General features: G+C 43.0%; 1 protein-coding gene across 1 annotated transcript in view; it reads right to left on the reverse strand.

Moving 5' to 3' along the window:
• The window catches only part of KMT2C (lysine methyltransferase 2C), a 193,942-nt gene that overhangs the window by 20,657 nt on the left and 161,079 nt on the right, over positions 1-12,206 (reverse strand). Inside the window, exons 36-42 of the mRNA XM_017746748.1 lie at positions 9,704-11,631; positions 8,309-8,634; positions 5,713-7,532; positions 4,547-4,658; positions 3,549-3,627; positions 3,364-3,427; positions 1,166-1,398 (exon numbers count right to left, since the gene is read on the reverse strand). Of these exons, the coding sequence (XP_017602237.1) occupies positions 1,166-1,398; positions 3,364-3,427; positions 3,549-3,627; positions 4,547-4,658; positions 5,713-7,532; positions 8,309-8,634; positions 9,704-11,631 (4,562 nt within the window). The remainder of the gene's footprint in view (positions 1-1,165; positions 1,399-3,363; positions 3,428-3,548; positions 3,628-4,546; positions 4,659-5,712; positions 7,533-8,308; positions 8,635-9,703; positions 11,632-12,206) is intronic.

Here is a 12,206-nt window from a genome sequence, read left to right on the forward strand (position 1 = left end):
CAGCTGTTACTTCACTCTAACTCCACCATAAGATTAGACTGTCATATATGTATGATAAAGATTGGTTAAAGGGAATTTTTTTTCATTTTTTCTACTTGTGATTTGTTGTGGAAGGGAAAAAAAAATTATGTAGACATAATTTACCCACTCCATCCCTCTTCCACACAGTGGAAAGATGAGCTAACTAATATCCCATCCAGCAAATACTTTGTCTGGAAGAAACACAGGAGCAAGAACTCAAGGGTCAGATATCACCCAGGACTTCATTCCAAACTGTCTGCTGCCAATTTTTTTCCTTCATACTAGTAAAGGGTAATTCTAAAGTATTTTCATTTTCAGCAGGCCGCCCTGATCCTGACAATCATGCCAGATAATTTATAAAAAATGTCTTGAGGAACCACAGCATTCACTACTGGTGGGGAAAGCGCAGATTTAACAAAGCTATCACAGGTTTCATCTCACTATTACCACAGTTACAATATGTGAAATTCCAACTGAATATAAGGAAAGGAAAACAAAGCCCAGTGAAAGTGGTTACATGTAGAAACAGGGGCCCAGAGAGGCTGGGAAATCTCTATCTTTGGAGACTTACAAAACTTGACTGACAAGGTGCTGAGTAACCTGATTTAATCATGAAGCTATTTCTGCTTTGATCATGACTAAAAGATCTCCAGATATCCCTTTGACCTGTGCTATTCCATGACACAATACTGATGATCAGCATCTAGGAACGAGACAGAGCATACAACTAGACTAACTCTAAAGATATAATGGCAAGATATTTTCAAACTGTAGGAAAAGAAGATTGGGTTAGGAGGTTCATTCAAGCCTGAAACAAAGCACTGCATGCTAAAACTTTTCTCTGACTATTTAATTTTTGCTTTGCATGGTGTCAAGAACTCTGCAAGTCATTTTGTCAAGGAATTCCCCTCTTCCCAAAGTACTAACCCAGCTTTTTGTCATAGTGTTTGCCACAGCATACTCCTTTGCAGCTCCAGGGTCCATGTACTCTCCAGAGCAATGCTGTTACACACGCAAAACAGAACAGGGAGTGGCTCCCTTTAAGTAGAGCTCCACTGTATCTTTCAGAAGATTTAAAGGAAAGAGTTATTACCACTGTGACAGCTCAGTGGCAAGGTGAACAGTCTGGATTCCAGATGATTACCTGATCTAGCTGTTTTTGGACCATACTTTGCTGCTCAGTAACATGTTTAAGCTGCTCTGCATCCTCCTCTGGGAACTCCCGGCCGGCTTTCTTGGCTGTGCGCTGTTTGGCTGAGAGGGCCTTTTTGGATTTTCTGTGGGCTCCAATTTGCTCCTCCAGGTACTTCTGTTGCATTTGAAGAAGTTGTTGTGTATCTTGCAGCCATTCCTCATACTGCTTTCTTTGTGAATCATCTAGAGAGAAGGGAAATGAAGTGTGATATGATCTCATCCTGGAGATGAGGAGATGAGCTCTCATCCTACTTTTTAGAGCTCAAATTTAACCATCACCGCCCCCCCCCCCCCCCCCGTCTTTTCGCACATCGTACAAACATTTGGTATTTCAATACTAAGCTCTTGGAGTGACCTGAGTAAAGGACACAGATCCAAATAACTGCATTTGTGAGAGAAAACAGTTTTAACACAGTCCATATCGGGAGGTATCAGCCAGCTGTTGAGGCAGCAAACATGCACTTGCCAGTGAGCAAATGTAGCTTTGGGAACAGCTAGAGAACCCAGTGATTCCCTGTTCTGCAACAGAAGAGGGGACATGGAAGATCTCTGGAAGTACTCAAGTACAAAGAGCTTAAGGAGCAAGGACATAAACTTACAGAAAACACGGCCTGATTAATTCTGGTGTTTGCAGAAAACTGTTGTACACACAGAATTTATTTTTATGACCGCTTCTAAGAAAAATATTAAAATGATGAACACCATCGAATATTAATGAAGTGAAAGAAAGATACTGTCTTTGTAAAAATCACTTTGTCAGTGGCAGCCTTCAGCACAGGGCCTTCAGCACCAATGCCATTTACTCCCCCCAAAATAAATGCCTCTCATTTAGGCTGTAATAGAGACATTGCTCTTCTTACAAATGACAAATGCTCATCTGCCACGGGCAGTCCATTGCTCTCTGATGTTTTTCTGGAGGCAAAACAACCATGTCTGATAACACGCGATCTGCACTAAGCACAGAAAGCAAGAGAGAACATGGGTGATGGCGTCATTTGTCTCCTGATCACATTTTCAGTGAGCTGGGACACCAGGAATACAGCACAGACCTTCCTTGTAAAGATCCTTGTTTAACAGGGATACCACACAGCAGCATGATTTCAGTATAACCACATCCTCTTGTGCTCCACTCTGCCACCTTCTACTTTAGCAGTCACTGTGTCAGTGACTGCTTTGACTCTGAACAGCTCAACTAAACCCACTCAGAGTGAGCTACGGCCTCGAGGTGCTTTCAGGGAAAAATTCTGCAGAACTGATCCCACAAACTGAGGGGACGATTGAGAGTAACATGAGCAACATGAAAGTACTGAAATATTAGTGAGTTCCAGGTAAGGGTAACTACTACTGAACTGAGAAACAGGTAAGTGCTCAGAACCCACCACCACCAACCAGAGTAGTGCCGTGCTGAGTGCCATGTGATAATCTTGCCAAAGCTCCTTATTGCACACTCAGTGCTGTTACTCCAGCTTCTGGAAAATGTGAAGGTGTTTACTTCTGTTTCTTATTCATATATATCAAGTGAAGTATTTGTAGTTATAGAATATGGTCTTTCTCTTCCAACATATGCTCAGTTTTAATTTCTGCTAATAAATCTTTCTTATCACAGAGACTAGGATTCACAATTGATCTAGGGCAGCCAGAAATATGGAATGCAAAAAGCTGCTTTCCACAACTGTGCTTCACAGCCAGGCCTGCCTAACCAATGCCTGGAAAACTTTTTCTGGTATTTGTTCAAATGACCATGATGTTGCACAAAACTTTCTGCTTCTGAAATAAAAAACCCCATCGATACAGACAGTTGTTCTCACTGAGCTCAGAATACTGCAACACAACCAAAGACCAGGTTTCTGCTATAGCAGTCTGCCAGTTAATAGATTACTGCTCTCACACAAATCCAAATAATGTCAATTTTCTGTTTCCCTCTTTCCGTATGGTGTTTTGTTGATGACAGCTTCTAGAAAAAAAATATTAACAGCATTTACTATGCACCCCCCTTCATTATCTGGCATCATAATGATGAAATGACTCAATTTTAAAAGGATGATTTTTTTGAGAGACAGGATCCATTTATGGATAGTTCATTTTACAGAAAACAGAACTGTAAAATGAAAAAAACCCCATAAAATAAATTATTAAATATTTACTTACTGACAAAACCAGGACCAAAACTGGGAGGATTAGGTCTAGCAATCTGAGGTGTCAAACTTCCATCCTAGAAATTTCAGTAAAACAGAGACAGACAAGGATATTAAATCACAGTTCAATTAAAATACCCAAAACCTATTTATCATTATTGAACAGTTTTTTTCCAAGCCCATATCAAGTTGCATTACCTGTGTAATTGCCTGTTGCATATGATTTTGGCCTTCACTGGTCTGAGCCCCTGGCACTGGCTGACCCATAAAGGGAAACCTATTGATAAACAGAAAGTGAAATTATAATCTTGAAAACCGGCATTTTAGGAGAGAGACAACCTTCTGTATTATGGCCAACTTAAACAAAGCACCCAAATATTTTTTAGACATTGGCTTGAACTTCTCTACCAAACCTTTTCAACATCTGGAGATACAGACAACATTTTGCCTTTGGTTGAAATTACAGCATTTTACATTATTCAGAGAGATGACGTAAATATGACCTACTGTGCTAGAGCAGTGAAAACACACACAAATCTGTATTTGTATTTAGCTTTCATCATCACCAGCACAGTCAACTGGAGCTGGGTCCATGTCCACCTTGGGTAAGCCATGTATTACCATGGGGCACTGGACAGAGAAAACCTGTTTGAATGGCCACACAGAAAGAACAGGCACAGATTGCCCTGGCCCATGGACTCCCCAAGTACCCTAAGGACAGTCCTGGTGCAGCCTGCACAGTTCATAGCTCCTTTTGTCCTCAGAAGAGATTTAAGGAGAGGATGGAACTTCCACTCCTTGGGCTGAATCTTAATTATACCCAGCATTAAATGATTTGCTTCAACATGAGGTTCCACTGTTACACTGTCACCCCCAGTTTTCTAGCACAACGTGTGGGAGATGTGTCATTACCTAATTAGGAAGTGGGAAAACAAGAAAGAGCATCAACAGTGAAGCCATGCTGTCCATGTTGGCCTATGACACTACAACTAGAACACAAGTCTGACGCATTTGAGTAACTTTTATAGCTCCTATTGCCACACTTGCTTTATTCCTAGGAGATAATCCTGTGTTAGCATAAAATGCAAACTACATGACAGAGAATTTTTTTTCATTTCCTGCACACAGTTTCCACAAACTCTGTCACTTCCTTTTATTTTTTGTAGTCCTAAAGACTGGTATCAAATGTTGCCTACCTGTTCATGACCATTGGTGGCATCCCCATGTTACTCTGTGCCATGACTTTGTTGATCCCCTTAAGAGCCACCATTTTTGCTTTCATTATGGGATCTGTAATCGCATCAAAATCTGTAAGAGAAAAACAGCAGCAGTGAATCACACAGCTGAAACATTACAAGTTATTAAATAGAAATCACTTGTTTACACTTAGTTCATATGTAAATCTTCAGTAAAACATTAATTGCATTCCTATTTCACATTAATTGTCTTCTCCGCTTTGATATTCCACATTAATAAGCACTTTCATGTACCCTCTAAGAAAAGTTAGTCCAGCAACAGCTGTCCTTGTTTTCAGCCACAACATAAAAACCAAACCAAGTCAGTCTGAGAAGTGCTCTAGACCAAATCTGGCCTATGACCCAACAGATTAATAAATTCTATTTATAGGTTTAAGACTCAGGAAGAAGTTTTTTTGTGATCTCAACTGGCAACTGGCACACCATCACTACTGCACGATGAGAATGGCCTTGATGGTCAATGTAGCTTACACAGTCCTCAAAATAAAGTGTTTCATTAACAACTAAATGATGGTGATGGGTCTTGATTTGAATGCTCAAACTGCTGGGTTATATTAAACAAGCAACCACAGTTCTTCTTAAAATTCTTTTAGTAAAAGCGTAATTATTTGTGATGTTTCTGGGCCTTGCCTAGACTGTGTGTTAGTAACAGCTTTTGATAATCCCTTTTCTTGTGACACACCAAATACTGCAAAAAAAGTCATAAAACAACCATAAACATAGAATTGATAGATCAAGTATCAGAAGGTGAGCTAGTGCACTTCATTGCCTAATTCTGTTTACAAAGGAAACATTTGCTCCGTATCTCATGAGAACCTAAAATATAAAGAGAGTATGTGACACAGCTGATGTCACAAACATTATCAGTAAAACAGAATTACCCTGATCCTGGTAATGACAACAGGAGCCTTGCCACAGAGTTCAGAATTCCACCTACATGCTCAATTTCCATACTCCCTTTGTACCTAATAGGGAGGTTGATTTTTATTATGTCACCTTCAAGCTCTACATATTTACCTGTGTCTTGCAGTGCTGTGGATTATTTAACTATTTACTGCTGCATTTTTAAAACAACTGGAACACAGACAAACACAACACCCACATACCAATATTAGGGAAAAATGGCTCCGAACGCTGGCGAATCATGGCTTGCATCTGTCTCTGCTGCTGCTGCTCCTGCCTCTCCTGATCCAGGAGGTCCTGCAGAAGAAGTGGCTGTTCCTCTAGCAGAAGTGGCCTCTCTCGGTTCTGTTGCTGAGCTAATGGCTGAGGGAGCATCATCTGTTGGGGACCAGAGATGCCACTGGGACCAGGACGGTTTGGTACAGCCACAGTTTGATTAGATGTCTGTCCCGTCCCAAAGTTATGATTAGATGACTGACCCTGAATAAATCCTGGATTTGGTGACCCATGAGAAAAATTATGGTTCATTCGTGGAACCATGGGCAGATTTGAATTCAAAGTGTTTTCCAAGATCTGTCCAGCAGGTGTCATGAGTGTTTGTGGAATACCTGATCCATGGTTCATTTGTGTGGGTGGCAGAGATTGAGATGGAGATCCCAGAGCTCTTGCTTCAGCACTGTCTGAGCTCTCACTAGACAGCAAACTTGAGAGGACTGGGGTGGACCCAGAAATACTGCAGGAACTTACTGCTCCTTGAACAGGCAGCGGAGCAGCTCCCTGAGCATCTGGACTAGGCACAGTTGTATCTTGACTTAGAACAGCAGGAGTTTTGTCAGGGAATTCTGGGTTACCAGGTTGTGCAGGAGCCTTTTCTCCATCCTTTAACTCCACTTCAGCAACCTGTTGAGTACTTGTGGACTCAGTACTTCCATCACCTTTTTCATTTTCGTTCTTCTTTTCCTCCTGAGTGTTTGGGGAAAGTACTTCTGTTTTAATTTCATTTTCTGTAGCTGATTTCTTTGGTGGAGACTGGGTCTCAGCAGGGGCAACAGTTTTATCACCTTGTTCTTTCTGTTTGGGTTCTTCTGCCTTGCCCTGGATATCTAGTTTGTCATCAATGGGGACACTAAGGTCTAGTTCTTCATTAAACATTCCTTTCTTATCCCCCACATCAAGGTCTGGATCTGTGTATGCAATTAAATCAAATTCCCCCGATCTCAGAAGATCATCGAGGTGAGGATCATTGGTTTCCAAATTATCTAGAGTGTCCAGTTCATCTCCTTTCCCATCCTCTGTGTCCAAGTTCAGATTTTCCAAATCCTCATCATCTAAATCCTTGACTTCAACACCATCAAGGTCTTTCACATCCAAATCTTTTACAGCAGGATCATCAGGATCAAGCTTTTCTTCTAGACCATCACTTGGCTGGTTGGGAATCTGCAAGTTTGCAGATTCATCACTTGGTGCAGATGTAGACAAAGATGGTCCTGGGAATGCATCAGCAACTGGCTGACCCAGAGAACGCATTACAAGTGCAGGTGGGTTCTCAGGATTGATTTGATCCTGCTGGGACTGGGACATGTGCTCCAAACCTCCAGACATCTGCAACTGGTTTGGTATTCCTTGAGAATTGTGTCTCAGCGGTTCTGCCTGTCTTGGGCCTGGGAAATCCTGCCTGGGCAGGAACCCGGGGTGCCGCTGGTGCTGAGCTGCTGCCTCCATCACACTGGCAGCAGCAGGATTGAAGGGCAGCCTGGGCCTCCCATCAGGAGCTCTGTGACGCAGCTCGATGAACGCCTGGCCCAGGATGTTATGCTGCTGGACTGGAATTCCCTGCGGGGGAAAATGCTGCGAGATCCCAGAGGTGTTACTGATCTGTGGATTGTTCACTGGCCGGGGCATATCAATAGACAGGGATCTCCTCAGCTGGGGGGGAACTCCAGGGCGCTGCATTGGCTGCTGAGGACCAAGGAAACGTTCCTGACCCGAGGGTGGACCATGGCCACCTCCTGGAAACCCATATCTAAAATAAAGCATGAAAGGCTAAATCATCTTTTTTCTCAGTCTCACATGACTAAATAACTATTCACCAAAATGCTTTACATGATGTATTCCATCAAGATATTTAAATAAATGTTTTGACTGAGTATGCTTACATTTAAATGAGCTTTATGACTACAATAAAATAATTGCTTTAATTATGTTTAATAAACAACCTGTTTTCAATTTCAATAATAATAATGGATAGAAAACTGACAGTCAGAAATAACCTAGTAATTAAAATACACGTTAATGCAATTCAGAGTAAAAAAACTCCAGTGTGTGGATTTAGAAATTACTAAAATAAATCCAGATACTGAAAAAAATTAATTTCTGAGATAACAAGGTATGTTGATACTGGTATTCATTTTACATTGCAGCATTCATTGTAAAAATGGCACAGATAGAACCTTGTGTTTGATTACATACACATTAGAAATGAGTTTATTCATTATTAAGACATCAAAAATAAAGTCTGATCTTTTACTTTTTTTTTAGAAATGCCCCAAAGCCTTGGACAACAAGATGTTTCAGGTCAACCAAGTTCGACTACTTCTGCAGTTTCTCCATTCGTATTTCTGAATAATTCCCAACAAAAGAGTGTAAAACACACATTCTAATGTTACAGGAAAACCCACTGCATGTATGGAGTTCAGGAAGGTTACCAGCTCCTGTAGATGATTTTTCATCCTGTCCAAAAAGCCCCCTTTATCTAACTATCCCTGTAATACCCTGGGTTTAAGAGAACCAAGAGCTTACCTCAGACCATGAGGTCTCATGCCCATGGTGTTCATATCTCCTGGAAACTGGGGCCTATTGAACTGCCCATCCCCAGGGAATGGCCCACGCTGGTCCTTTGGGTACATGGAGAACCTTGGCCCACCTGGAGGGACCACAGAGGACCTGATATTCCCAGGATAGGGAGGAGGAGGGCGGTTAAAAATTTGATTTAAGTTGTCTTGCTGCCAATGCTGAAGAGGGGCTGCATGGGGAGGAGCTGCTGCGTCCTGCAAGGCCTTTTCCTGGCGAACCGCGTTCTTCTTCTGCTGCTGCTGCTGTAGAATAATCTCACGTAGTTTCTGGCGCTGTTTAAAAGAAAATAAATCATTATGCTTCACACTGCAATTGACATCTTTTGAAGTGTTACACTCTGATAGGTTAAGCCTTTTGGAGGAAAGAAATCCTTCAGTTGTTACAGAAAAATACTATAAACAACCATAATCACCTCAGAAATGAGAAGGGGGGTCAAATGGTGCAAGGTGCTGGTAACACAACCTAAGATCCAGACCTCTTGTTAAAGTGTATGGTGTGATCCCATTCTACCAATTAACATGGCAGCAACTCTCTTTTCCTTCTTCTATTTCAAAAAAAAATTCCCTTCTTCTATTCCAGTAATGCAGGCCCTTTCACCACAGGAGAAGTGCATTCTGAGGGACAAAGGTGACCAGAGGTCCACTGAAGAAAATTCAGCAAGAGGTTTATGCCACAGCTGCAGAATTTACTCTAACCCTGTATGATAAATACCACCAATTTTCCATTAAGTTCACTTCCCATCCCTCCTTCCAAACAAAAGATTGAGCAGCTGTCCACAAGCTGAATGTAATTCTACCTCTCAGCAAGAGCTGTCTGCCAAACATTCACAGACAGAAACCTGGAGTGAATGTGCCTCAAGAAGAGCACTGACCAAGTGAAGGATTCAGCTCAAAACATCGGCCAACTGCAAAATCAGACGTGTGGTCTGAGATCTTTGCCTGTACTCCCTTCTCCAGCCAGTGAACAAGTCACTGACATCAGCTCCACACCTCATTTGTTACAGAATAGAACTAACTGTCCTTTTAAAATGGTTTTTTCCCCTCAGACTGTAGCTAAAAGCACTATTACAGACCAACCATCTACATCTTCCGTGGCTTCAAATATAGACTTTTGCTTCTTTTCTTGGATCTTGTCCAAATTCCTTAAAAATTACTGATGTTTCTATATTCTGTATATTGTGGTTCTATCCAGGAGGACCAAACTAACATACTAAGTAAATTAAGGTAATTATCTTACATGTAGTTATGTTTAATGGCAAGAAACTTCAAGTATTAACAAGAATGGGGGAAATTCTTCTACTTACAGTATTTTAATACAATCAGAATTGAACATTATTCTCACCTGTCTTAACTTCTCAGTATCTCCTTGAGACATATTCATGGTATTCTGTGTATCTGTTACTCCCGTGGTGGGTGCTGGGCCAGGAACTTGGGAAACTTTGGGAAACTGCTGTCCTTGAGAAGTCATCGGAGAATTTCCGGATCCACTGAAGGTGCCCTCAGATCCAGGCCGTGGCTGTTCGGCAGCATCGTGGACCAGCTGACCAGTTCCAAAAGATTCTGGCTGAGGTCTTGGAGTCATTGGTGGTTGATCATATGGGTCACGTGCTGGAGTAGCTGCACCATGGCTAAATGAATCCGTTATTGCAGGTCCTGCAGACCTGGCAGTTTGAGAACATGGATCTGATGGCCTGACAAAAGTGCCCTGCAACCTGCTCTGTGGTGTCTGCAGGAAAGGATCTCTATTTGGTATTAGTCCTGGCCTTGTCATGGCAGGTCTGTTAAAACTCTCAGGAATCCCTGGCCTTGGGGTTGCTGGCTGCTGAGAGTAAGGATCACTGAGAACTGGCCGTGGTGTTCCAGGAGGTTGGGCGTATGGATCAGAATGTCTCTGATTTGCTGAGGACTGAGCAAACAGATCTGCAGGCTGAGCGGGTCTTGGTGTAGGTGGCTGCTGCATATATGGATCCACTGTGCTGGGACGAGGAGTTCCTGGGGGCTGGGCGTAAGGATCAGCAACTGGCAGAGGAGTACCTGGAGGCTGGGAGTAAGGGTCCTGAGAAGCTGGCCTTGAAATGGGCCCAGACTGAGGGAAAGAATCACCCTGCTGCCGCACTATCCGCGGCGGATGGGCAAAAGGCTCCTTTATTGCGGGGTGGGGAGTGAGGGGAGGCTGGCTGTAGGGATCATTGGCCTGGTTATGGGAAAAGTTATCCACCGGCCTCGGTGTCAGAGGGGGCCTTTCATAGGGATCAACAGCAACGCGCCGTGGCGTGGCTGGCATGGATGAGTAAGGATCTTGTGGGGACTGAGGAGGGCGCAGAGGAGTTTTGAAAGGTCCAGGGCTCCCATCAACAGGAGCAGGAGTCGGAGTCAATGGAGGCCGTGCATAGGCATCAGCAGAGGTTACTCTCTGTCTCTGAAACGTGTCAGTCCTAGGAGCTGGCTTAGTAAATGGATCACTGCTTCCAGCAGCTAAAGGTACCTTCCCTGACTGCTCCATAACTATGGGTGACCGTGGGACCCCCAATGGTTTGGAGAACTGCTCTGATGGCATGACAGGCCTGGGTGTGTCTGGTGGCTTTGCATAGGGATCGCTGCTACCTGGAGATGAAGAACATGAGTCCCTGACTGGCGAAGGCCTGCTTCCCGACGGCTCCCGAGATATGGATGACTGTGCTGCACAGGAATCTAATGGGGCAATGGTGTTCCTCCTAACAAAGTTCTGGTTAATGGGTGCTGGTCTGGGTGTTCCCACCATTTTAGCATATGGATCCATTGGAGAAGGAGGCCTTGTGTTTGTGGAACCTGGAGAAAACATCTGTTGTGATGATGTCTGAGGAGTCTGAGACTGAGACAGTGAATCGTGTACTGGGATTCGGGTGGGAGTGGGAGGTGGGGCTTGCGGCTTTAGGAACACATCATCTGAGGACGCTGATGTAGGCGTAGCAGGGAGCTGCTGCTTTGTGAACAGATCCTTATGGAATGTCTGTTGTGCAGGAGACATATTTCCATTGCCAGTCTGCGGCGTTAAGGGGCTCTGGATCCCACTGCTGGGTGTGTCTGAGCCAGACTGGTTCAGGAGCTGCTGTGAACTGAACTGCTGCTGCTGCTGTTGCTGCTGCTGTTGCTGCTGCTCATTTTTCACTTGTTCCAGCTTCTGTGTGGCTTCTATTTTGGCCTGCTGCTTACTTTTTTGCCGCATTTGCTGTTTTAAGATTATGAGGAAAAACATTACACTTCTTCTAAGTTTAGGGTATACAAAATCTTTCTAATGACTGAATCTATAATTAAAACTTTAGGACACAACCAATATCAATTACAAACAAATGCAGATTTTAAATGCAATGGGAGCAGAGAGTCCAGCCATTTGTAAAGTTCAATTACCTTGGTAAATGCATCTTGCTTGCCTGGGAATAAGAATTTCCCAGGTTGCCTAAAGAGCATCACTGCTTTCCAACCTTATACTCTGGAGACAAAGGTTACTGACATGCAGCACTGGTGTAGGCTCTGAGAGACACTCAGCCCCATGGGAGGCAGCAGTCTGCAGGACAAGGTTACTGCAATACAGGATATGTAATAAAAACCTACTGCACTAGCCAGCCATGCAGAGAAAGAACAACCTATTTCTATAATACATGGGATTTAAGAGTCAAAATCTATTTTTTTACAAGCAGCTTGTCTTCTGCTAACATCTATTTTCTTCCCAAGCAGAATGGCTGACTTTATACTCTTCTACAAAGAAAGATTCAAATTGATTTTATTACATCAGATTCCGACAACACAATAAAAAGAAGGAAGAAAATAACAAAACGCCCTAAGTGCTACACACCTGTCTGAATTTC

This window comes from Corvus brachyrhynchos, unplaced genomic scaffold (assembly GCF_000691975.1).
Source record: "Corvus brachyrhynchos isolate BGI_N302 unplaced genomic scaffold, ASM69197v1 scaffold18, whole genome shotgun sequence".
Classification (NCBI taxonomy): domain Eukaryota; kingdom Metazoa; phylum Chordata; class Aves; order Passeriformes; family Corvidae; genus Corvus; species Corvus brachyrhynchos.